The sequence below is a fragment of the Lynx rufus genome, unplaced genomic scaffold, assembly GCF_022079265.1.
Source record: "Lynx rufus isolate CCGP_SWC_20201006 ecotype Redwood Valley unplaced genomic scaffold, mLynRuf1.p SCAF_10, whole genome shotgun sequence".
NCBI classification, from domain to species: Eukaryota; Metazoa; Chordata; class Mammalia; order Carnivora; family Felidae; genus Lynx; species Lynx rufus.
Window position 1 is genome coordinate 32,815,603 of NW_025814824.1, and position 27,826 is coordinate 32,843,428.

General features: G+C 39.9%; 1 protein-coding gene across 7 annotated transcripts in view; it reads left to right on the forward strand.

Moving 5' to 3' along the window:
• Positions 1 to 27,826, forward strand: part of KDM4C (lysine demethylase 4C) — a 433,616-nt gene that overhangs the window by 400,114 nt on the left and 5,676 nt on the right. For all 7 annotated transcript variants that reach the window (XM_047064766.1, XM_047103336.1, XM_047103337.1 and 4 more), the window contains one exon: positions 23,947 to 24,066. In XM_047064766.1, coding sequence (XP_046920722.1) covers positions 23,947 to 24,066 — 120 coding nt within the window. The remainder of the gene's footprint in view (positions 1 to 23,946; positions 24,067 to 27,826) is intronic.

Genomic DNA, 27,826 nt, shown 5'->3' on the forward strand with positions numbered 1-27,826 from the left:
CACCATCTCTTCTCAGTGTAGAGCTTAAGCCCAAGAGTGGTGGGCACCATGAACCACATCTGCCCTGTGTTTGGGAATATTCAATTATGTCATTCATTCTTTTTGATATGCTTGTTCAACACTGTGCTAGGCATCATGGGAGATTCAGAGGTGTATAAACATAGGTGTAGGAGTGATCCTGGGTATTCTGGAGGCAAAATAAAATACCCAAGTGGGTCAAAATCAGTTGTTCCCAGAAACATTCCATGCTATGGGATTCTGGCAAGCTCCTCAATTTTCAAGTCAGGTGGCCACACAGACATTACAGTGGCAGAGACCAGGTTGATGACGAGACATCTCTTATCTGAGAGACCACTTCATCTTTGGGAATTCATGCCCCATCCCATTCTAGCCCATTTGTGTTAATTTTCATCACTGATGCCCCTTACATCCCCTCACCTCCAACCAGGAGCTGATCTGAAAGATTTTACAAGAAAAATACCCTGTGAAGGTTATTGTAAGTTCAGAGATGGAAGCAATCACAGTGGGCCAGAGTGTTGAAGGAAGTTGCACCAGAAAAGAGAGAGATGAGCTGGGTTACTGACTTGTAAGAGTTCTTTGTGTATTTTAGACACAAGTCCTTTGTTGGATACTTTACATTTTTTTCTCCTAGTTTAAATAGTATTTCATGTGTGAGTAAGATTTATTTTGTTTATCCATTTGCTGGTTGATGGACATTGGATTATTTCTAATTTGGAGTTATTATGAATAATGCTGCTATGATCATTTGCTTTCAAGTCTTTGTGTAGACATGTGTTTTAATTTCTCTGGGATAAATATCTAGGAGTAAGATTATTGAGTTATATGGTAAGTGTATGTTTACCTTTATAAGAACCTGCCAAACTGTTTTCCAAAGTGGCTGTACATTTTGTATTCTCACCAGCAATATATGAAGCTATAGTTTCTCTACATTCTCAGCAACACTGGTGTTGTCAGTCTTTTGGATAATAACTATTCTAGAAGGTATGTAGCAGTATCTCAGTGTGATTTTTTTTTCTTTTTTGAGAGCGAGGGCAGAGAGAGAGAGAGAGAGAGAGAGAGAGAGAGAACCCACAATCGGCAGAGAGAGAAAAAGAGAGAATCGGGGTTCACCCGAAGCAGGGCTCAAGCTCGCCAGAAGTGGGGCTCGTGCTCACCGAAGGGGCACTCAAGCTCACCAGACACGGAGCTCAAACTTACAAAGCATGAGATCGTGACCTGAGCCGAAGTCAGATGCTTAACTGACTTGAGCCACCCCAGGTGCCCTCTCCGTGTGATTTTAACTTTTATTTCTTTGATGACTAATGATTTTCAGCATCTTTTTAAGTGCTTATTAGGCATTCACACATCTTTGTTCTTGAAAGGCCTATTCAAATATTTCACTTATTTTTTTATTGCATTGTAAGATATTTTTAAAAAAATATTCTGTATGTGAATATTTTGTTAGATATGATTTACAAATATTTTCTCCTAGTTTGTGTTTTGTCTTTACATTCTTAATAGTGTCTGCAGAGAAAAAGTTATAAATTTTGGTAAAACCCAATTAATCATCAATTTGTTCTTTATGGATCATGGTTTTGGTGTCATGTCTTAAGAAATCTTTTGTCTAACTCAAGATCACAAATATTTTCTCTCAGGGTCTATTCTAGAAATTTTTTAGTTTTAGGTTTTACATTTAGAACTGTGATCCATTTTGAGTTCATTTTTGTGCATGGTGTGAGGTCAGAGTTCAAGTTCTGCACAGTGGAAACCATGAAACCTAACTTACTGAATTGCCATAAGGATTAAATGCGAGAGAGTCTATAATCATTATGGTGCAGCACCCACACATAGTAGGTGCTCAAAAACTGTGGTTCCTTTTAGCTCCTTGACTTAACTTTCTCAAAATTGTACTACAGAAGGGAAAAATCCATATTAGTTGTTTCTTTTAATATTCTGAACTTCTAGAAAGCCGTGTGAACAGCTCATTTGCAGATCTTCTTAATATCAGGAATATTTTGGGAATGTGTATTGTATAGGTCTCTAAAAATTTAATTGGAACTTAAGTTTTATATCTTTAAAGAAAAAGAGCAGAAAATACCAGATAAAACAGTGGTTCCTTCTGTGATAAGATCTTAAGTATGATTAAATGCACTTAGACCTGAGCAATAGTTGATATATTTAGATTAGGGTTTTAAGCAAGGGCATATTTTGTTTTTCCAAACAAAGAAAGAAGGAAGGGAAGGGGGAAAATTTTTGTTAGCAATGTAATGGAAATTAATGAAGGAGTGCCTACTTAAAGATGAAATTAAACCCCAAAATTTTCCATTTTTTAATCTTTTTTTATCAATTAAATATATATATATATTTATTTATTTATTTAAATATGAAATTTATTGTCAAATTGGTTTCCATACAACATTTAGTGCTCATTCCAACAGGTGCCCTCCTCAATACCCATCACCCACCCTACCCTACCCTCTACATGGAAAACCCAATAGACTCCACCAAAAGTCTGCTAGAACTGATACATGAATTCAGCAAAGTCGCAGGGTACAAAATCAATGTACAGAAATCAGTTGCATTCTTATACACTAATAATGAAGCAACAGAAAGACAAATAAAGAAACTGATCCCATTCACAACTGCACCAAGAAGCATAAAATACCTAGGAATAAATCTAACCAAAGATGTAAAAGATCTGTATGCTGAAAACTATAGAAAGCTTATGAAGGAAATTGAAGAAGATATAAAGAAATGGAAAAACATTCCGTGCTCATGGATTGGAAGAATAAATATTGTTAAAATTTCAATACTACCCAAAGCTATCTACACATTCAATGCAGTCCCAATCAAAATTGCACCAGCATTCTTCTTGAAGCTAGAACAAACAATCCTAATATTTGTATGGAACCACAAAAGATCCCGAATAGCCAAAGTAATTTTGAAGAAGAAGACCAAAGTGGGAGGCATCACAATCCCAGACTTTAGCCTCTACTACAAAGCTGTAATCATCAAGACAGCATGGTATTGACACAAAAACAGACACATAGACCAATGGAATAGAAGAGACTCCAGAATTGGACCCACAAAAGTATGGCCAACTAATCTTTGACAAAGCAGGAAAGAATATCCAATGGAAAAAAGACAGTCTCTTTAACAAATGGTGCTGGGAGAACTGGACAGCAACATGCAGAAGGATGAAACTAGACCACTTTCTTACACCATTCACAAAAATAAACAAAATGGTTAAAGGACCTGAATGTGAGACAGGAAACCAAATTTTCCATTTTAATGTGAATTTGTTTGTCATAGTACTTAGCCAAGTTTGATGTTTGACATCCATGAGGCTTTGAGCTTAAAAACAAGGACCACATCTGTTTGAATTACTATTATGTACTTTGTTCTCAGTACATGGCCTGGATTATAGTAAGATAATAAATACTCATTGAATTAAATATTAAATAATTTAATATTAATATCCTTTCACACATTCAAGTATTAAATTTGTTATTCTACGTAATACTTTTGACAATTAGTATGTTATCTTAAAACTCATAGTCAATGTTAAGAATTGTTTTTAAATTTGAGTCAACATTTATATTGTAATTTTTATGCCATTTCCAGGTAATATTTAGTTCTTAGAGCAGGACCCAAGCCTTCAGTGTTTGGGATTCCATATATGATTTATTTGAAGAAACAAGCCTCTAGCCCTGAAAAAATTTGAATTAAAAAAAATATTTATTTTGAGAGAGGGAGAGAGTGTGCATGCATGCTTGAGCAAGCAGTAGAGGGGCAGAGGGAGAGGGAGAGAATCTTAAGCAGGCTTCTTGCTCTCAGCACGTAGTCCAACTCAGAGTTCCATCCCACAACCCTGGGATCATGACTTGAGCCAAAACCAAGAATCGGACACTTAACCAACACGCCACCCAGGTGCCCCAGACACTGAAAAAATTTGAAACCACTAGTTCAGATGAAGTAAATTTCATGTACTGTGAAAAGAGGGCTAAGAGACCCATGGTGTCAATGCAGCTGCTGTTACCTGTGTCTACTAGAGAGCGAGGACTATTGGGAAATGTCTCTAGTGGTCTTAACAGGCTACTCATGAATATTCAGCTCCAAACTGTGAATATCAGTGACATCGTTTCTAAATCTTAGAGGGCTGAATCGACTTCCGTTTAATAGAAAATATAAACATAATGAAAATTCTTCATTTCTTTTAATGAATATGTGGCCAGTTGTCACTGTTGCTTCACGTCACAGTATCAGAATGTCACCATTCATTATTGACCCTCTATTCCTCTTTAAATAAAAATGGCACACTAGCTGTTTATGATGTGAGGTTTCAAACTTTAAAATCTTTCCTTGCTCTAACCTCATTTTGGTGTCAAACCTTTATACTGACCCTGAGTGTGATATGATCATGCATGTTTTATAAATGCCTTAAATTTTCTGGAACTGACCCTTCCTGTAGCACAGTTGTAAGAACGATGTTCTGCATACAATTTCTGAAATATATAGCTAAACAGTGAGAGCTTCCTGAGGCAAACAGTCAACAGGGAGATTCCTGTTTACAAGCCCTTTTACATTATCTTTCACCTCTAGCCAACCCCAGGTGCTAACACACTGGGATATAGCACATAAATTGGTGACATATCCCAGAAGATATTGAGCTCATAAATCAACAGAGTTTATGTTCCTATTTGACCATGGGGTTTAAATTATTTTGGTAGTAGAGTGAACTTAGATTATTGTTTGATAAGTATATCCAGAAGTCAGTGCTATCTATTTATTGATGAACTGACACTGCACTCATTTTATTATTTCCTTTTCATACCTTACTTGAAAGAGGTTAGCTGATTTTCATGGGTGAGAGAGAACCAGTAATAAAACTTGCCTTCTGTTTTACTAAGCAAATTTTATTTTGAAGCTAGAGTATGTGGGTAAAGGGAGAGGAGGAATGATGTAAAGAGAGACTACAGTGTGTTTTTCCTTCAGTTTCCAATCTTTCCCTCAGAGAATGTTCTCTGCTGAGAAGTAAGTAGAAAACTTGAAAGCTGTGACCTGCTATAATATTTGTTGGTTGTACGTGTTTCTGTAGATTAGCAGCCTTGCACCATCTGATTTCTTGGCTTCTATAAGATAGAGGATATTATGCTTCCAGGTCTTCTATGGTTTAGATGTTTTATACAGTATCATTAAACATAAAAAATGTTTTGCTCCTTTATAATAGTACAATGTGTTAAATAATGTTTTATACCCGGTTTTTCAGATCCAAGCAGGGTTGTCCAACAGTAATTAATGCTGATGTGATCAGTGCCTGAAAAAGATGCCTTCTGCAGATTAATGGCTAACAACTCAATAAAAGAGGAGGAGGATTATAACTATGCATATTTCCAGTAGTATAGTTATAACAATATATTTATAGGCTACTGTTTTTACAATATGCCTTATATTTACCCTTTTTAGCCTTTAATTAAGAATATTCTCTCCTAATGATTCCTTTGTATGTGCTATCCTCTTTTTGGTGGGGAGTAAAAGATAAAGTTTAATCTTCTAAAGTGGTTTACTTGATTTATACCATAAAAGCAGTGACTAGCACAAAACAAGTCAGGCTGTAGCTGCTGCATCCTAAGCAGCCAGGATCTGAAGCCCTGTTTAAATAGGAACTGTAAGAGAGCTATTAAGAGAACATAAACATGAGCACCATTGACATTAAGTGAGATTCCCTAATGAGGTAAGACATATCTTTTGGAAATTATCTCATCATGCAACAAGCCTTATTCCAGGATGCTACTAGTAGGTTTTATAACTTTGCTTCCACTTCTTACTAGGTATTTTATTCCCTTCCTGGCCAAAGAATTTTTAAATGATTTGTGTATTAAATTTAATATCTTATTTAGTTATAAAATTTATTTCAATACTAGTAAAACCATTTTTTTATATTATTTATCCTGAACTCTGCCCCATGTCATTATTATGTTTCTATAGAATTTTGTTTTGTATTACATTTTGCTTTGTATGAAGTTGAAAGGACAAATATCTAACTGATATATATTTACAAGTGGGTCTCCTCCAGGGGCAGTCTAATGAGGATGGGGAAACCGTTGTGTTGGTGCTCAAGTCCTTTTTCTTCTCCAGGCATGAGGGGCTTATATGGATGTGGAAGGCTGATGCTCCCCCAGGAGGCCCTTCCTCTTGTAGAGAAGGAACTCCCCCAGGGGCAGGACTTTCATTAACTGCATCTGGATACCTGCATATGGTGATTTATGGATTCCCTAGTCAAGGGATATCTTACTCTTAAGTAAGTGGTAGCTTTACCATAAAAATTTGTTTATAGTGAGCACCTATTACATGCCAAACATTGTACTGGGTGAAACATGATGTATAAAATTGAAATGGTTTTTGCTCTCATCTAATTTACAATCTAGAGGGAAAGAGTGACCTACAACAGTTATGCTAATAAAAATGTACTTAAAACTGAGATGAGCCATGGGATGATAGGCATATAATCCTATAAGAGCATGTAACCAAAAATACCTTATATAGATGAGTAATCAGTATATTAGCTAGACAAAGGACAGAGGGAGAGTATCCCAAACAAAGCACACACAAGAGCTGTTGCAGGAAGGAGCATGGCCTGCTCAGGTTGCTGAAAGAGGTAAATGATGAGGCTAGAGAGGAGGAAAGGGCCAGAGTAGGCTAGGTTTGGAAGAGTATGTTATAGGGTTGGGTCTTTATTCTAAGACAGGGAGAAGCCATTGATGGTCTTAAGTAGAATTCAACATGAAGAGATTTGTTATGAATATTTTCTTTGGCTAGAGTGAAGAAGACAAATTGGAGAGTAGGCCATGGTAGATGCTGGGAGACCAGTTAGGAGAGCATTTCAGTAGATTAGGGGAGAGGCGATGTAGCTGGGACTAAGTTAGGAGCAGTGGAAGAATCTGAAAAGGACTCAGTGGTGAACTGATACTGGAGCTGAGGAAGAAAAAGAAGTCAAAGGTGATCCCCGGGGTTCTGGCTTGCTTAGCCAAATGGAAGGTCACACCTGTCAATGAGGGAATGTTGGAAGTAGCCCAGGTTTTAGGGCCAAGATTACGAGTTCAGACTTGGCTATATTGGAGTTTCTTTCTTGCTTGCTTGCTTTTCCCATCTAGAGTAGTTACTCTTTTTAGGGCCATCCCAAGACCCCTGGTTTACAAAGCATAGGTTTTGGGGTTTTTGTGTTTTTATTTGCCTCAGTGTTGAAGGGATGTTGAGTGAAAAGACCCCATGCTACAGTCTGAGAACAGACATCACACATTTCAGAAATGGCATGGTCAGGCACTTCATTTTCATCTCTGAATGAACATATTGTAACACACACACATACATACACACAATTAACTTCTCTCTCACCCATTTGATAGAACAGTAGATGCTTGCTCGGTAATTCTTCAACATGACAATATAGCCACCAAAATGGATTCATATTTACCCTTTCTGGGGCTTCCATCTTGACCCACAGACATTTATTTTTTTTTTTACTTATTTATTTTTTTAACTTAAAAAAATGTTTAGTTTTGAAAGAGAGAGAGCATGAGTGGGTGAGGGGCAGAGAGAAAGGGAGACACAGAATCTGAAGCAGGCTCCAGGCTCTGAGCTGTCAGTACAGAGCCCAATGCAGGCCTCGGTCCCACGAACTGTGAGATCATGAGCTGAGCCAACATTGGACGCTTAACAGACTGACCTATCCAGGCACCCCTGACACACAAACATTTAAATTTAGCCCAACTGCACATATGTAGACTTTGGCCTCACTGTACAGCTCACCCTACATTCCCTTGATCTATAGCTCTCTTGAGCACTCACCTGCCTTCTGTACATGTTGTCTGGGAGCTCCCCCCTCTTGGATCTTTTACCTCCCTTTGCCTTTAGTTGCTGTGCCTCATCGCCCCAGTGCTGCCGCACCATGAACCAGTGTAAGGATGATGCATCTGCTGTGTGCCCTGGGAAGAGCTCTTATTTTCTGAAGGAGGTGGACTGCATGGCCTTCTAGAATCTTGAACATCCCTTGTTTGGAAGATGCACCTTTCTTTTAAGGGAGAGATTCAGTGATTTACATTGGTAGACAAAATGTGTTTGATTCGCAGTGATAAGAATTAGCAGCCAATATTTAACAATCACATATGCACAGTGTTTTGTATAACATACCCATGGTTGGCAAAAGTTCAAGAAATACAGAAAAGTACAAGTCCCTGCAGCACCCCACATCTGAGTACTGCCCCACTTGATGCTTGTATATCTTCCCAAGATTTTTAAGATGCATATGCAAGCTTCATGGGTGTGTATGTGCATGCAGATTTTTGTTTGAGTGCACTTGGCAGAATATTGACTTGCTAAAAGCTCAAAATCGCATCCTGTTTACTATTAATATTATTGCTAATTGGTTGTTAGTGATGGATGTTAAAACCATTTGCTGAAAAGCTGTTTCCTTTTCTCTTCCTCTACTTCCATACTTGCTTTTCCACAGTATCATTTCTGGGATTTTACCTACCCCACCCCCTCTTAGTTTAACCTACAAAACCCAGGCTCAGCTGTTCTGGTGCCTGTATCACATCCACTGACCTCTCTCTTAGATGCCCACATACCTTGTAATCCCCCTCCCTGTGGCATAATTTTGGTTCACAGTTGCCAGTACTTGCAAATCTACATCAATTCAAAACTATGAGTATATGTTTCAAGGAGAGTAAGGAGAATGCTAACAAAACTTCATGTGTTTTGAGGGAGGAGAGTAAAAAAAAGACCATATCATAACAGAAATGTTAATTGACTGACTACTCGGTGTTCTTTAGGCAAGACAGATGTTAGCAAGAATCAGGCTTCAAATAAAGATTAATAACCAGTGTGAAAATAACAAAGAGGTTCCTGTTTCAAAGGTTTGTTAACTATCAGAAAAAGGGCACAACAGAATCCCCAGTGTAATGCTGAACCAGGCATTCTAGGCTTGAGTGTAATCAGTAAAGCTAAATTCCCTGCCCTTTCGCTGATGTATTTTTAAGTCTTTGGATTAAAAGCTCTTGTTTGGAGAAATCTGACAATACTGTGTTATCTACATATCAGTTTCATTCTTGTCTGGGAACATAAAAACAGCAAAATTCTCCTTAATTTCACATTAAGATTATTTTGATTTGAGTCTTTTGACAACACAAAAAATCGTTTAGGGAGTTTCTGAAATTTCTGACTTCCCTTTAAGGGTAATAGTGTTGAGTAAATAGATTGGTTCATTATCCTCTCCCCAACTATCTTATTTATGTGTCTGCCATTTATGAACAGACTAGCCTCTGTGGAGATAGGCTGGTAGTAATTATGCACGTCCTGTTCTTCATAAGACAGTCTGTTATGAACATGATTGTTTAAGTTTATGCATTTGCATTAAATCTGAAAAGGACATGTGAATTAACAGATAGAGGCAGTGGCTTACATAGGAAATATTTATAAAATGGGGTTGCTCACATTTTATTGCTATCCTCAGGCACATTTGCAACTTTGAGGAAATTCTGGATTACTTCATTTGTACATACATATGCTTCAGGACTTGTCTGCTTCTGAATTTAATATAATACGGGCTGACATTTTTTGACAAATCATATTCTCAGAAATCCTTTCATTTGTCTTCACCTCTTCCTGTTTAAACCCCTCTGTGGAATCCTCTCCAGATGTTACTCATTTACTCCAAATCTTGCACTGCTGGGCTGTGAAATGCAAAATTAAATTAAATGATAGCCATCTCTTGGTGAGCTGTGACTCTATGCAAGTCATTTCACTGTTCAATCCTTCTCCCTTCTCTTTAAAATGGGGACATTGGCCACCGGGATCTCTTAGGCCTCTTCTGAAAGAAAGCAAATGGGTTATTCTTAATCATTTCTGATTATAAGCATTGGAATGTTCCCCTGGCCTAGCTGTCCACTTTTCTGCACACACATCTCCCTTTCCTGATTCCAGGCCTTGATGACCACCTGTATTGTAGGTGTGAAGGACTACATCCTGGGCCAGCTTGGGCCAGGCTGAGGGCTGGGAAGTGACTGTTGATTTGGGCACACGGCACACACTGCACCATGATGGGCAATTTGTATACTGCAGTATCATTTGGAGCCTGGAGGAAGGACCAAGCTATTCTTAGGTCTTAGCCCAGGAGTAATTAATCCTTGGCATATTTTTACACACCATGATGTCTTTATGCAGTTGTTCACGTTACCACAAAAGCTTTGTAAAAAAAGCCTTTTCCACAGCAGTAGGCTGAGGCCACACAGCTGTCTCTTTCATCATTTCTACGTTTTTGCTTCACCCACTTGAGAGTTACCCAGTTGGTTAAGTTAAAACAGACCTTTTTATGTGCTCTCCAGAGAATGAGGTTGTGCTGAGGGAATAGGTTTCCTTGGGGTGTTGATGCAGAAGGATACCCCTTTCTTTGGCCATGGAGGAAGCTGATGTTATAAAGAACTGAAGGAGCATAGCCACAGAGTGACTGAAATTAGATTAAGGGAGAAGATAACTGTCCATTTGTGCTGGATTCTTCTTTCCATTCGTTGCATATTCCATTCTCAACACTTCAGTGAGAGAGGAACAGCACTTGACAAGAGTGTTAGAAATTTAGGAACCATAGTCCTAATCCACTGTAACATCAGTGAGGCTTGGCCAGGCCCCTTGATGAGAGAATCTTAGCCAGGGAGTCTCTTGTCTAAAAGCTCTGATAACCACTGGCACAGTTCAGGGCTACTGCATAAATAAGACAGGCTAAGGGGTAAGTGTGCAGCCTCCTCCCACCATAGCCTTTGAACCACTCACAGCCTCCTCTGACCCTCCTCTGTGACTCCCTCAAACTCTCACCCGTTGCAGGAAGTCTCCTGTATCATAGCCCTGGTGAGTGACCTCAGGTCCATTGTTGAACACTACAAGTGACAGGGAGCTCACTACCAATTTGTTGCTGTAATAATTAGAAAGCACTGACTTCTTTGCATGGAGCCTAAATAGCACCCCAAGAGCCAGTCTCAGTTGACTCCCGGGGTAAAAACAAACAAGCCCATTGTCTCTTTACTCACAGCTCTTCATGTGTTTGTGGAGGACTCTCAGGTTCCTCCCGAGTCTTCTCAAATCCAAACAAAACAGTCCTCCTGCCTCATCACTTAATACATATTTGTTGGGGGGACCCTGGGTGGCCCAGTTGGTTGAGTGTCCGGCTTCGGCTCAGGTCATGATCTCACCGTTCGTGAGTTCGAGCTCCGCGTCGAGCTCTGTGCTGACAGCTCAGAGCCTGGAGCCTGCTTCGGATTCTGTGTCCCCCTCTCTCTCCACCCCACCCCTGCTTGTGCTCTGTCTCTCTCTGTCTTTCAAAAATGAATAAATATAAAAAAAAATTAAAAAAATACATATTTGTTGTGGGGAGCAATGAATGATCTCATAAGAAAGTGGTTTTAAGAGTGCTCTTGCTCCAGGACTCCCCTCAGGATGAAATTTTTTGGACAGTACTCCACTCCAAATGTTGCTCTCAGATGTGAGAACACTGTGCCTAAACCCAGTCTGACCATGTAAACATGACATCTCCTTGTTCTTTAGACCTAGGCATTGAACACTTACCAGTGCACCTGGGAGGAACACTAAGTGAATTATTTATGTAGCTATTAAAAATAATATTTTAAAGGATGTTTAATAAATGGAAAAATCAGTATGTACAGTATGATCCCAATCATATATAAAAATATAAATGTGTGAAGGGAAAATCCTCAAAGGAAATGTGTTGAAATGTTATCTCTAGAGAATGTAATCATAGGTGATTATGATTTCAACTTTATCACCTTCTTATAGTTTCCATATGAGCATGTTTTATTTTTATAATAAAAAAGTTATTTTTTCTTTTTAAATCTGAACCATTCACAGACCTCCTTATTTCATGATTTATTTTCTCTGGGTTTTCTCTATCTGGACTCTTTCAGATTCTTGGATCAAAATTTCATTTTAGTTCTTCCATCTCTTGAGGCGTCTTGAAGCTCTCTGGAATATAATAACCACATAGTGTGCTAATAATCTTTCTGGTAAAATACTTTGCACTGTAATTCTATGATGCAGGAGTTCCTACACTTAACGTTTTAATTTTTATTCTTTATTTTAATGTCTGTGTTTTCCACTAAAGAGTTGCATGAAGTAGAAAGCCACATCTGTTTTTCTCACTAGTAACCCCAGTATTCTGAGAACACGAGAAATGCTTGAAATGTGGGTGTTGAATGAATGACTACCCCACTCATCCACTTATTGGCCGTGTGACTGGGGCACATGATTGTGCTTCTCTACCTAGGTAGGAGATGACACCTGCTTATCGACCCTGCTGGGTTGTTTTGGATTTCAACCAGGATACCCTTGTCTGATAACCTTTTTAGTAGCTTCTTGGCTTCTCAGTGCATCTTCACAGTTTTAAACCTCAAGGATCATCTGCTCCCAAGGTTTTCTGTCCCCTTGCTATCATCCTCCAGATGTTCCCTGTTGATATGAATTAAATCCAGTCACAGTTCACTTCAAACTCACCAGCTGCCAGTCACTGTGCTGTGCTTTTCTTTCTCTTCTCCTCTCCTTCTAAATATATTTTAGCCCTAATTCACTCACCAATCCTTTAAGGTTGTGTTATTATATGCATTTGACTGATGAGGACACCAGTGTGTGAGGAGATAAAGTAGCTTGTGTCCAGTCACAGTCCTTCTTTGACCCCAGGCGGTGTGACCCCAGACCTTGGAAGCTGCACCCTGTGCCGCTTCAGTGCAGCTGCTCTGGGAAGTGGAATGTACACTGTGGAGCAGATCGAGAATCCACAGAGGCTGGCGTGGGCCTGGCACTCCTGATCACAGAGCTCCTGTTGTGGCGCATGAGCACAGGAGAGCCTTCTCTTCTCATAATGCTTACCCTTATCTTTCCTTTCCTCATCTTTTTCCAGCTTTTGGAACTGACAGTTATTTTTAGAAATCATGATAGAGAAATTCACCTCAAGGCTGTCTTTCTCTCTTTTACAACATACATTTTTATTGACATGTAAAATATTTGTTCCCCTCATGCATTTTAGCCTCTGCCAACAACTATATAAAGGGGGAAAGATCTGTCCTATAGATGGCAATGTTTTTTCCTTATTTGAGTATGAGGAGTTACAGTCCTAGGGTGCTGATGCATTGGTGTCTGCAGGAAAAACAGGAGGAAGATGCAGCCAGTCCAGGGGCAGTCCTTATAAGTGCTGTTGGCTGTCTGTCTGAGGTGGGAGGAACTTGATGTGTAGCAGACAGCCATGCAAACCTGGGCAAGGAAGTTGACACCAGTTACCTTAACCCTAAAATGGAGATAATAATAAATACTAGGATTATTGTTAGAATTATTGAAATATAATATAAAGCAGTCAGTGTGGTGCCCAGCACATAATAAACACTCAAGTAGTAGTGTGACTATTTCTGGTTATTATTGGTGGTAGCAGCCAGTTGTTTTCAGTCAGCTCATTGGTCAGAGGTCCCTAAGCATGAGATTCCCAGTAACACTTGGAAATGACACATCCTCCAAACCTTTATAAAAGGAGAGGTTATTGAAAAGGAGATCTAAGAAGAAGTACCAGAGAGCTTTAAATATACAAACTCCCTTTTCAAGTGGTTTGCATTTCTGGGGATTTTAGAAGATTTTCTGTTTGGGTTCCTGGTGTTATGGGGCATTGGCCTTGCAATCATTGGTGACATCATTTTAGAACACTCTTGAGAAGTAGAGAGAGGGGTCAGGGCAACACCTTTGTCCTCCTGACTTGGCCACACCACTCAACATAGTCAGTGGGATAGCCTAGCCAACTATAGGAGCCCCAATAAAATCAAACTGCTAATGCCAGAGCCTCCAACAGTGGATCCCCACAAAGCTCTGATAGAGCTGCCAGCTCACTTCTCCCTCTAACATCTGTCTTTAAGGACTGCATTGCTGCTCTCACCATAGTTTCCAAAGCATTCACATATACCTAGCCAGGTGAGTGCAGGAGAGTCCTGAATGGGGGTTTTAATTAAGTCAGTTCATGTGGAGGGTGGTTTAACTCTGAGGGGAAGATAGGAAGGAATTTTGGTTAATCTCTAGCTGAAAGTCCTTGACACAGTTGGTGTCATGGGAGGGTGAGTCATGGACACAGCGTTCCCACCTCCTTGCCACTCACTACAATCACATATGGTACCTTGTATTGCCGATACTCATCTAAACATTTAAGTCCCCAACTGGACTTGAATTCCTTGGGGAAATGACTTCAAAAGGACTCTTTCTGTCTCTCTTTTCCCAGTGCTGAGTTCAGGATTAGGCACAGAGGAGACGCTTATAATATGCTAGAGGGAGGGAGAAAAGGCTGGGAAGGCAGGTGGTCTCTCTCAAAGATGTGTAGCTGGTGAGTGAATGAGCCTTTCAGTGCCATTAATCCTCTCCAGTCCCAAGAATGCAGAGGACCCGTTGTTGGCACTTCATAGCCACCTCCCTTAGCTGTCTCCATATCCCTCTCTCACATGCCCTTGCTATTAGGTGAGCTCCCCAGTGTCACCCCTGGTTCTAGTTAATGACTTTTCTTATACTGTCTTCACTTAAAAGAACTGGAAGATAATTTCTGAAGAGACTGCCCAACTTTGTATTTTCTGTGCCTTTTAAAGCTTTTGCTTGCCAGAATCTCACCTATTTCTAATAACATAAAGATGTGATTTCTTTTAGAAATATATTGTCTGGGGGTACCTGGGTGGATTAGTTGGTTAAGCATCCGACCTTGGCTCAGGTCATGATCTCATGGTTTGTGAGTTTGAGCCCTGCCTCAGGCTCTTTGCTGTCAGTGCAGAGCCCACTTCGGATCCTCTGTCCCCGTCTCTCCTCCCCTCCCCCACTGCCTCCCTGTCTCTTCTCTCTCTCTCTCTCTCTCTCTTTCCTTCTTTCAAAAATAAACATTTAAAAAAAAGAAAAATATTTTCTGAGGTTTAATGCTGTGGTAACATTCAGAAAAATAAAACAACCTCCATCTCTGTCACATCAGTATTTTTACCAGGCATGGTATCCACTCTTGGCTTATAGCTAAAGGGAAAGTGTATGCTAACTTGGCCCTCAGGAATTCAGCAAATAAGTGTCAGTGTTGTGTTCCCTGCAGAGAAGATGCTATGTTTTATAAGATGGGTGTGGTTAAGTGTCAGGGCATTGGCAAAGTGTGACTGCTGGGAAAGAATCTAGCTGGTTGAGGGAATAACGAGGCATTGCCCCAGCTTAACAGAGACAAACAGAACATCTTGGGGGTAGAGAAAGGGTGTTTGTGTGTGTTTTTCCCTTACAAAAGAAAAAAAAAACTATTAAAAAGGAAAGCTGGACATCAAACTTGCAGTTTTCCCTAAATAATGAGTGTCAGTGTGGAAGCAGGTTGGCCTGAAACCATTATCCTACAGGCTGCAATGACAGTGTTACATAACTAGGACAGAGCACAGATAAGTTCCTCAGTGTGAGGACATTCCAAGTTTTCTTTCAAGTATGTTAGATGTCTCTCACTGTAGAAAAGTTACATTCAGAGGAAGCAGCTTGGAATTAGTTTTTTCTTTATACGTAGAAGTGTATTCTGGAGATAATCTTGAGCAGTGATTATCAATCTGACCAACCATCATATTGTTTGGGAGAACATTTAGCTTGGACCCTACCTTGGATTGACTGAATCAGAATTTTCTGTGGTGGTTAAGATTTACTGAATAAGAGAAATGAGCCTGATGTTGAATTTTTCAAAGCTTAATGAAAGCAACTTTATTAATAGTTTATATGATTTTTTACCAACGTATTCCTATTGCAAGACTTTAAGAATATAGTCAGTAATTTGGACAAAGATTCATGAAGACAAATATACAGTGGGAAATATTACAGTGGGAAAGTGGTTAAATTAATTGAGGAGTAGCCATAATGTTGCATGTATTCAGCCAGTAAAATGGAGTTTTTAAAGGATAATTCATAACTAAGAAGATGCTTATAATGTAGTTATAGGGGATAAATAGCAAGGCACAAAATTATATATGTACACAAATGGACAAATATTATATGATTTCCCCTATAATGAGGTGCTTAGAAATAATCAAGTTCATAGAGACAGAAAGTAGAATGGAGGTTACCTGGGGCTGGGAGGAGAGGGGAGTGGGGAGTTAGTGTTTAGTGGATGTAGAGTTTCAGTTTGGGATGATGAAACATTTCTGGAGAGGATGGTGGTGATGGTTGTACTACACTGTGAATGTACCTAAGTCCACTGAAATGTGTACTTAAAAATGATTAAAATTGTAATTTTATGTTATGTGTATTTTACCACAATAAAAAGAAAGACCTCTTCCCTCCAAATGGTGTGGAATGATTGAAAAAACATGGCATGGACTGCAACACTGAGCTCTTCACAGAAGGCGGCTTTGTCTGCCTCTTAGTTCAGTTGTGCTCCATGTGAAAGAAAATAAAGTTTGTAGTTATGAAAAATAATTATGTATATATAGGAGGGCCTACTTTGTAAAAATCAGAGAAGCATAGAGATTAATCCAAATGGTAACAGCATTTAATTTTTTTTAAATCTTAATTCCAGTATAGTTAGCATACAGTTATATCCATTTCAGGTATACAATATAGAGATTAAATCCTATACATTTTTCATTTCATCATGATAAGGGTATTCTTAGTCCCCTTATTTCACCCACTCCCCACCCACCTCCCCTCTGGTAACCCATCAGTTTGTTCTCTGTAGTTAGGAGTCTGTTTTCTGGTTTGTCTTTTTATCCTTTGTTCATTTGTTTTGTTTCTTAAATTCCACATATGAATGAGATCATATGGTATTTGTCTTTCTCTGGCTTATTTTGCTTAGCATTATACTCTCTAGATCCATCCAAGTCATCACAAATGGCAAGATTCGTTCTTTTGTATTCGTTCTTTTGTACAATATTCCATTGTATGTATATTCCATATCTTTATCCATTCATTAGTTAATGGACACTTGGGCTGGGTCCATAATTTGGCTTTTGTAAATAATGCTGCTATAAACATCAGGGTGCATGTAACCCTTTCAAATTAATGTTTACACTTTCTTTGGGTAGATAGTAGTGCAATTACTAGGTCATATGGTAGTTCTATTTTTAACTGTTTGAGGAAGCGCTATACTGTTTTCCAGAGTGTTGCACTAGTTTACATTCCCACCACAGTGCATGAAGATTCCTTTTTCTCCATTTCCTTGCCAACACTTGTTTCTTGTGTTTTTGATTTTAGCCATCCTAACAGGTGGTAACAGCATTTACTTCTGGGTGATGGAAATCTGGGTTGTTTTTGTTTTTTATACCTTTTTTAAAAAAATCTGTAATTTCCCCTAATGAAATTATAGTAGATACTCAGAACAAAGAATTATTAAGAAAAATAGTATTAAAGTATTTTCTGTATTTGTTATCTCTACATGAAGGGTGATATGAAATATGACTTCTATTTAACAAATAGTCCAGAATTTAATCCATCCAAATATGATGCATTCCCTTCAAAAGAGTCCACTTGAGAGCCTACCATTGATTAGGATACTTGACTTACCTTTATGGCCTGGGTTGCATTCTTGTGGATATCCCTAAAGAGAGTACCTCTTCAGATTGTGGTGTTTATGAAAAGTCCAGGGACAGTCACAAATGATCTAGGGCCAAGCCTTGTGATTAGGTAAGTGGTGCTGTGAATATGTTCCTTTCTTTTTTGAAAGATGGCTTTCCTCATAAATTATTTGAATGAGGATTGGGTGGTCTAGGAAGCTCCCCAGTTTTATATTCCACCATTAAATGAAAGGTGTCTTTTCTAGTTTGTGAGAGGAGGGATCTGCCATCACCCAAACCAGCAGTTACTTACCATTCAGGGTTGTCAGTTGTAAGCAACAAAAAGTGACTGTAACTAATTTAAGCAATAAACGAATATAGTGGGAAGTTATTAGGAAGCCCACAGAATCTCCAGGAATGCAAAAGGACAAGGTCAGAGAATAGGTGAAAACAAGGGAGGCTGCTCAGTTGGAGCATGGGCAGGACCAGGCCATGGACCTGGACACAGCCGCTTCCACGTGTGTGGTCAGCCTGGCCCCCTGCTGTGCCTTTGGTGCGTGGGTGCTGCTGTTATGGCTGTCACTGCTGCCTTCTGAGATTGTTCTCCCCTCTGCTGCTTCCCTGCATCTCTGATCACAGGTTCTACATCCTGAGCAGGTGCAGCCAATTGGCCAGGCCCCTGTCCATGTCTGCTGCCAGGGAGGCTGGGTAAGGGAGTATCTGGCATTTTCCCGTGTCTATAATGGCAGGCTAGCTCTTTCTCCCACTGAGACCCTGCAAGGGAGATAGGGGTTCAGATGCCGGGCAGCCAACCAAATGATAGATAGCTAGTACAATTAGTACATGGCTATCAGTCAGTCTGTTAATCCCTGCCAGAGTCCATTAATGAGCAGGTGATTATCCCTCAAAATGCCAGCAGCTGCGGGTATCAGTTTGCTCCTGGTGACTTAAGCGTTGTCCCCAAGGGGGACTGCCAGAGGCTCCAGACTATATGGCAATTAACTACTGGGAGTTCAAGTACCCTGTCTTCATGTACTACAGCTGAACTGATAGACGGGGTTGCCTGCTCTGTGGTTTCTACGTGTTAGGAGCAGAGGTGGGGTTGGGTCTGGGGGGAGGATGGCAAAACAGGCAAAACAGCCACTTGCAGAGGTCCCTTTCATAGGCCCCAGTAAAAGTTCCAAGAACACAGTGATTTCAGAATTCAGTAATCAGACTGGTGGCTCGGCTCGGCTCGTCTCTGTAGTTGGTGGAGCAAGCGCAGGAGTCAGCCCCGACTATGGCAGGAGTGTGATATGACACCATGCTCTTGCCTGGGTTGGTGACCCATCCCAGTCCTTTCATCAGAGCCCTTTAATCATAGCCAGAAGCCCGCTCTTGACTGTGATTATGATTTCTGTCTTTAATTCTCACATCATCTATTTAGTGTTCTAGCCACAGGCTTACTGGCAGCTCCAGACACCAGTGTCTCTGTGGACGGGGCCCTGGCAGGCTTTAGGGGGGTTTACATGTCCCTGGAGGCAGTACAGCAAATGGTGAACAGCTATTTATGTCAGGTGAAGCCAGACTGCTTCTGAGGGTCCAGACAGCAACTGAAGAAAATGCATTAGTCAAAGTTTTAATGCATATAATTTCCCAGCAAAGGTGTTTACTTGCTCCAGCAACACACTAAGAACTGCATTAGGAAAAGACCTCTTTAGCATTTTACATCCTTTACATCCTTTAATAGATCTCAAATTCTAGAATGCTTTAACAAAATCCCCTAGGCCACACAGAGCTATGGGGGTGGGAGGCTGGAATCTTAATTTTTTTTGAACGTTTATTTATTTTTGAGAAAGAGAGCATAAGCACGGGAGGGGGGCAGAGAGAGAGGGAGACACTGAATCTGAAACAGGCTCCAGGCTCCAAGCTGTCAGCACAAGAGTCCGACGCAGGGCTTGAACCCATGGACCACAATATCATCACCTGAACCAAAATCAGATGTTCAACCGACTGATCCATCCAGGCACCCCTGGAATCTTCATTTTTAATGTGTGCCTTGATGGTTGGGACCATACTGTAAGGAGCCATACTCCCTGTGCACAGCACAGGGAAGTGTGAGCTAGCTGAAGGCCTTTAAAAGAGGGGGCAGACCATTCACTGGGGCTCTCCACAAACTAAATCCTCTCAGTTTTAGACAGGTGATTTTATTTTTCAGACTTGTGATTTTTGACAGAAACCTTTTAAACCTTTTTTTTTTTCTTTAAACCTGAAATCCTATTCAGAAACCCAATCTATGAATCGAATAGAAGTTCTTTTCTGGTTGAAGTGATCATGGATTTCCCTTGCAGAGACCCTGAGGTGCTCATGCCCCAGAGCTGACAGGCCTCCAGGTGTGGTCAAGAGGCCCTCTGTCCCTGGGCATCATTGGTGGCTCCTCTAGTGTCTCACACGGATGGTCAGTAAACAGACACTGGATTAGTGACTCTGACAGTTCTGGAGACACCTGCTTTGGAGAGACCAGGGGAACCTCAGTGTCAAACCTTCCAGCTTCTTTTCATCAACCTATGTGCTTCTGCTTCCATTCCTGTTTGGATGCTTTGTACTCCATGTAGTCATAGAAGGTTTCTAGCAAACTCAAAATTTTGAGACAGCTGGTGAGTTGAAACCATTTCTCTATGGAGGAAACTAGATGTTACGGAAATAAACCTTTTTATGTTTTACTATGAGCTGCCTTAAATCCTTTTTGGAAAGTAGCTGGGATGTAAACAGTGAATAATACTTACTAAATGAAGTTATATGCAAATCAAAATAAAACCACTTCCAACTAACTGACCCGGCAGAGGATGAGAAGGACGCCTCCTGGTGGTGGAGGAGGGAAGGAGTTCACACCCAATTTTATGTTGTATATTGTAGTTGGATGGTTATTTTTCTTTCTTCTTCTCCTATGAATAAAGAAAAAAAGAGTTCTGAAAGCAAGAAGATTGAGAAAGATAACTGCAATGTCTTTACTAGATTCTGTCATGGTTTTGGGGGCTGACACAGAGTAAACTTAGTGGAGGCTGAGCTGTACATTGGCTCTTTGAGGTCAGGCACTGGCAATACCAAATTGGGACTTGTGAGTAAAGGGCAAATGGACAGGTAAGACAGATAACACACTGTATCTCAGACATTTTTTTCTCAAACACCTTTTTAAAAAATAATTATTTCTCACATGGTAATGTTGCATACATTTAATTTATCAAGGTATGTTTTTATGATAAATTGCTCAAGTATCTTCATGTTTTGCCTAGATCACATTTCTGTGGCCATTGCCATACCTCAGTGATATGGTACTTAAAATTTCAGGTCAGGATTTGTTGTGAAGATTTATTTTAAAGGTTAGAAAATCTCTGACGAAGGTCAGATCTCTAAAACTAAGGACCTAAGTCTCCTGCTTGGCAGTTGTTTTTGGTAGGTGAGTAAATGGGGAGTGCATGTTCTGTATTCCACAAGGCCTTGAATTCCCTCCATTTGGATTAAATAAGGGCCCAATAAATAGAATTTATCCTGCCTGAGGAAAAGCAAAAGAGACAACGGAGTCAGGATTTAGAGACTGAAAAGATCTTCTTCATTACTAATAAAGCAGATGTTGTAGTGTGTGGTTTTATATCTGTGGGCGAACAAAGTTCCTAATACTGCATCCAAGGATCAGACAGGCCTCCTAGTGACAGGGTTTCAGGACACCACCAGCTCCTCTCTATGGAAGGAACAGAGCAGGACTTGTGTTCTCTGCCCACAGGGTGGTTCCAAAGAGAAAGAGAACGTGAGGGGGTAAAGCCACAATTACCAAGCTTTACTGGTTCACAGCCCCTGGGTATCTCAGCACAAATTATATGTGTGTATATATATATATATATATATATACTCTCTCTCTCTCTTTATATATATATATATATATATATATATATATATATATATATATATAAAATTTATTATCAGGTTAGCCAACATACAGTGTATACAGTGTGCACTCTTGGTTTTGGGGATAGATTCCCATGATTCATCGCTTAGATACAACACCCAGTGCTCATCCCAACAAGAGCCCTCCTCAGTGCCCATCACCCATTTCCCCTTCCCCTGCTCCCTCCATCAACCTTTAGTTTATTCTTTGTATTTAAGAGTCTCTTATGACTTGCCTCCCTCTCTGTTTGAAACTATTTCCTCCCTTCCCTTCCCCCATTGTCTTCTGTTAAGTTTCTCAAGTTCCACATATGAGTGAAAACATATGATATTTTTTCTGACTTATTTCACTTAGCATAATACCCCCCAATTCCATCCACACTGTTGCAAATGTCAAGATTTCATTCTTTCTCATTGCCAAGTAGTATTTCAGCACAATTTTTTTTACAGTGTCCACAGTTCCATGTATTAAGTGAGTTAGGTCTAAACAACTTAGGAGTAGTAGTGGTAAGCTGGGTATCTGACGAGTGTCACTGGGTTTCCCCTGAAAATATCCCACAGAGCCCCTGTGAGTTTGCTGTGGTGCCCCAGGGCTCTATGGTGCATAGTTTGGAAAATGTCATATCCTTGAGAACTCAACAACAAAGTTCAGTCACTGCTTATTCTCTTGGAAGAGTGGATGAATGAGAGAGTGGAAAAGAAACCAGGAACATTTACCCCAATGGAGCTTCCTCCACATGGAAGAAAACTTGAAGAGAGGGAAGAAACATACTCTTGTGCCCCCTCCCCCATTCCCCACTCTGCTAGGTTTCAGCTCAGTTACCTCTGAGCTGATATCACTTCCCAGGCTAGCAGACTGGATAGTGTCTATTTAGAAGCTGCACCTTCCAGTGTTCTTAGTACCAGGTTCATCTTTGGAAGGGAAATAGAAAGTAAGAGGATAACCCCAGGGACATAGCTAGAAAACATTTCTATAGCCTGCCCTTTCAATTCTGCATGCCCTAAGGCCAAATATTATGAAGGCCAAGGAGAAACTTATCTTTGTTTAACTAAGTTAGATGCAGACTGTCAATTCTATAGAGCTTCTGAGCACACAAGTTTCTCTTTGCCTGTAGCTTTAAATGGAAGTGAATCTGCAGTGAGGAAAATGAACAGCTGAGCCTCTCATGTGTATTCTGAATCCAACAATAAAATGTCCACTTCTTTATAATGCAAAATTTCTATTAGTAATGGAAAGGAATAGAGGGTGGATTTCTAGTCCTAAACAACTAAGTATTTCCTGTGTGTGCGTCTCATTTAAACCATAGAACCATGCCCAGTCTGCATTTATAGCTTGATTGATCAAGTGTGCATTTCAATCAGTCATATTGGCCTCATCAGTAAAATACTGGTATTAGCAAAACACGAATTGCTAAATGTGCAAAAACTTTACCAAAGAGGTCAAGTATTTAATTCATTTGTATTGAAATTTCACTCTGTCATACCCAATACATACAAATTTAAGAGTTTGCAAACTATGTATGTGAAAACATTTTATTTGACCTGTTACCTCCCTTCCCTGCCAAAAAGCAAGCACCTTCCAGGATGGAATACTGGGTTTTTCTCTGAACCCCTGCCTTAGGAGGAAGCACTGTTGAGTCCAAGACATGAGTGAGAAGAAGATGGGTTTTGGATGGCCACCATGGATGCCTGTAGAAGGAAGAGGGCTGGTCACTTAATGGACAGCCAATAGAAGCATGACTTTCTGGGGAGGTCCAAGGGTCTTCCGAAGAGGCCTGCTAAACAGCACACAACCCTCTCAGCCTCACCTGCCATGCTGCAGATGCTTCTTGCTTTCCTTTCCCTTGTTGCTTTGTCACAGCCTGACAGCTCGGACCTCACTGTGCTCCTCCCTGGCCCCACTTTCACCTAGCTATCCCACTTCTTATCCTCCTATTAAGCTTCACTCCTCCAGAGATGCTGACAACCTAAAGGAGCCTCCTTGGAGGCTCAGTTTCCTTGCCAGTAAAATGGGGATAATTAATAATCTCTGCTTACTTTGTGGACTGATTATGAGGATCGAATGAGTTGTGCGTTAGAGCATTTAGTTGACTGCAAAAATGCTATATAAATGTCAGGTGTTGTAAATCATGAGCTGGTCTATTCTTCAGCTAAAGGACTTTCCATGCATAGTTTAGTTACCCTCTGAACAGTTCTTTGTCAAGTAGCAAATGTAAATGCTGCTGTTTTTTTCCTGCTTGGCTTATGGTGGCTCCTTTGCAACTTTATGATGTAGGCTGAATCTTTAAGTACTCCTTTGGCTCATATCTCTTCCCCTGAACACCCATGCAAGATCATAATCCATAAAACAGAGGCAATAACTCCTTTTAATTGCCAGGAGTTCATCATTTGCTAAGTTCTAAATGCAGTCACTTAGACACTTGCCTTGAAAAGCCTGTCTGTGTTTCTTCCACAGAGCCGAGACTGTGTGAAACTGGGCCCTCCTGCTGAGGGAGAAGTTGTCCAAGTCAAGTGGCCTGATGGCAAACTCTATGGAGCAAAATATCTGGGATCAAATGTTGCCCACATGTACCAGGTGAGTGCTGTCCTGTGTGAGATGTTCACTGAGAGGAAGCCAGAGGGCACATGTATATCCAGTATGCTGCTGGTGAATAGGCCACATGAATTTGGAGCACCTCTTCTTTTTTAAAGGAGGCAAAGATTCAATGTCTGATGGCACAGATATTGGAGTTTTATTACCAAATTGAACACTGGGAAACTCTATTAGCATTTGATGAGTGGTTTAATTGTAAAGAATATAGGTAGGCCCCAAAGATAAGCGACTGGATGGTAGGCTGCTTTCTTGTGTTTACATCATATGGGGAGAGACTAATTGGCTGATTTATCTCACTGTATGCCAAGACAGTGATGGCTGTTCATCAGCTAGCAGCCCCTGAGTTGGTGGCTTTTGCTTGAGAGACTTACCTCCATTGGGTGTCTCAGCAAACCTAAATCAACTGTGTGTTGACACAGTTGTGGCCGTCTGTCCACTTAAACTTAATGGAGTGCTTATTTAATGAAAAGTAGAGCTATTGGTTGGATATTCTGTTAACTATGGAACTCTGCATATTATTAAAGAGTGCATATGCAATTAAACTGAAAATATTTTATGTCTGTCAGAAATGAGAATGAGTTAAACTCTAACAAAACAACATGGATGGCAGATGTGCGTTTGTATTCCTTCAGACTTTTTTTTTAAAGTTTATTTACTTATTTTGAGAGAGACAAAGAGAGAGAGAATGAGCACAGGAGGGGCAGAGAGAGAGAGAGAGAGAGAGGCAAGCAGAGGATCCAAAGTAGGCTGTGCACTGACAGCAGAGAGCCCAGTGCTGGGCTCAAACTCACGAACCGTGAGATCTTGACCTGAGCCAAAGTCAGATGCTTAACTGAGCCACCCAGGTGGCTCTCCTTCAGACTTTAAAAAGAACACATTTATTAGAATCCATGCATTGTAGTACTTTCAGTAACATGATGGCAGAAATCAACATTCTCAAGCTAAGCAGTAGAGCAAAAACAGGAAGATTGAAGTTAAAAGAAGAAAAGAGTACGAAGGTTCAGGCCTATTAAGTTAAAAACAGCTGGAGAATGATAAGACTGCCAGTTTCAGCTTAGAATTGTTCAAAGACTGATAAGGGGCAGGGGTTTAAGTGGCAGAGTACATTATAAGACACTGAATCAGGAACTAGAGCACAATGTAATTAAAGGGGTTCAAAGAAGTTTAGGAAACGAACATTTTTTTAAGGCCTAGAAAAACCCAAGGTGAGCAGGTAGGAGAGCACATTTATGTGTATGTTGTAGGTGTGTGTACTGGTGCACATGTGTGTGCATGTGTGTGTCAAGGCTGTTTTCCCCTTTGTATTGGTCCATAGTGTTAAGTTGCAGATTCAGGTCATTTGTGATAGGGTAGGTGCTGGAGTTTCTTTGCATCAGAACATCCAGAATTAGGCAAAAAACATAAGACAGACTGATAATAGTGGAGACTCCTAGAAAAGAAGCATTACTACATGATTCAAAAGAAAATAATGACATTTAATTAAACAATAAATGTAAAAGTGAAGCATCTTACATGTAGCAAAGCTCTTAGCTACATGAAAAGTATTACAGTGAGGACCTGATGAAATTCAGGCTAATTAGTAATCAGTATGTTAACTTCAGTGGAATTTATGATGGCCTATCAACATAGAACTATAAGCATATTTATAGACTCCATGAAAAAGTTAAGACTAATATTAAAATTATCTCTCAAGTACAAGGAATTTAAAATTCCTCATTAAACCAAGTGCCCTTTTGAGATCATTTTGTGTTTTGTGTCTAACTGTTCAGCCTCATCATTGAATAAGCAAAGATGTTCACAAAAAAAGATACAACTAAAATACCTATTGCACAGAGCTAAATATGCTAAGTGTGTGCACTTTTTTTGACCCTCACAGTAGCCCTGCAAGATAAATGTTTTTGACTCCTATTTTACAAATGAGGGTAAAAAGGTTACATGAATTTAATAATTTGTTGAAGATCACACAGCTGGTAAAGGGAAGGACCAGAGTTTACTCTAAGCTGTGTCCCAACTAGGGTGAACAACCATCCTAGCTTGTGAGGGACTGTCCCTAATTTTAGCACTAGAAGTCGTGCATCCCGGGAGACCCCTGGGTCCTGGGATGATTGGTCATCACCATACTCCCTTTCAGTTTTATAATTGCCTTTTTCGCTTTTCAGAATTTTCAAATGATCTAAAACAGAAGAAAGGTAGGCACAAGTACTTCTAGCTGTGCTATCAAAATGTATAAATGAGATGACACCTTGGCCTAATTAAATATTAAAGAAACCACTCTGCTAAAATAAGGGCAGGAAGAAAAGCCTTCCCATCTCAGCCTTCTGGGAAGTAACAGGGAGAGATCTCCTGTGACCGAGACCTACTTCCAACCGATTGTTTCAGCTTAGTCAAATGTGTGTAGTACATGGATAAAAAGAAAATTATATATATTATCCTAATTTTAGTATTTTTTGAAGTCCAGCAGATTTTTTTTTTATTATTAACCTAGTACAGCTGCAAAGTTTCACTTACCTTTTAACCAGAAATACAAGCCTATTTTTATTGCTTACACCTAAAGAATTCAGACAGACAACTTAGGAACTTCAAAAATGTCATAAGTGGTTCAGGGTTAGAACATATTAGATGTTGTGCCCTGAGGGCACCTGGGTGGCTCCGTCGGTTAAGTGTCTGACTTTGGCTCAGGTCATGATCTCACGATTCATGAGTTCGAGCTCTGCATTGGGCTCTTTGCTGTCAACACTCAGAGCCTGCTTCAGATCCTCTGTCCCCTTCTGTCTCTGCCCCTGCCCCACTTGCGCTCTCTGAAAGTAAATAAATATTAAAGAAAAGAGAGAGAGAGAGAGAGAGAAATGGAGTAAAAGAAGGGTGCCTGGGTGGCTCAATCAGTTAAGTGTCTGCCTTGGCTCAGGTCATGATCTCGGGGCTTGTTGAGTTCAAGCCCTGCATCAGGAATTCTGTCTCTTCTCTCTCTCCTCTCTCGGCACCTACCCTGCTTGTGTTCACTCTCTCAAAATAAATAAATAAACTTAAAAAAAAAAAAGATATTGTGCTCTGATTGCGTCCCTTTTGTTGTTTGCTCCTGATAGAGCTCATGTGTGGTTTAAGACTAAACCAAGACCAATTACTTTGAATAGGGAATTTGATGAATTTCCCCCAGATGCCCTTGGTTTCTTTTAACCAGTGTCACTTACTTTTCTCTGACAAAATCTTCTAAAATGTTGAAAATACTGGTTATGCAATTATTTGATGCCATTTGATTTACTTGAATAAAAAGTTTTAAATTTCATTTTAGATGAAAGTTTTCACCCATTATTGTGGTTTTACATGTTATGAGGTTGAGAACCTGGGATTTTTCTGGCCAAATGGTTGAATTTTATAGAAGTGAGTTTTGAACGTTCTCTAATAACTTGAGAAATTACTTTATCCTGGAGGATTATTATACAAGAGTAAATATATCATCATTTGTCCCTCTTAGGGTGTCAGAGCCTCTTAAAGAAACAAATGGTACTGACAGGCCCAGCTCTTAATCCCAAATTGGCCATAATTTCATATTCGAAGAAATTGTTGAGGAGCCTCTGTGTTTCTTTGTTTTTGCTTTGGGGGTAGGGGGAAGGGATAAAGTTTTCATATCACATATTCCAAGACACTCATTTTCAAGAATTTTGGCCTGTTTGAAAGCATATGTTGTTAGTTTAATAAAGGGAAAGAGCTTTTCTTTGTTCTTTAGCTGTTGGCTGGTCCTCTT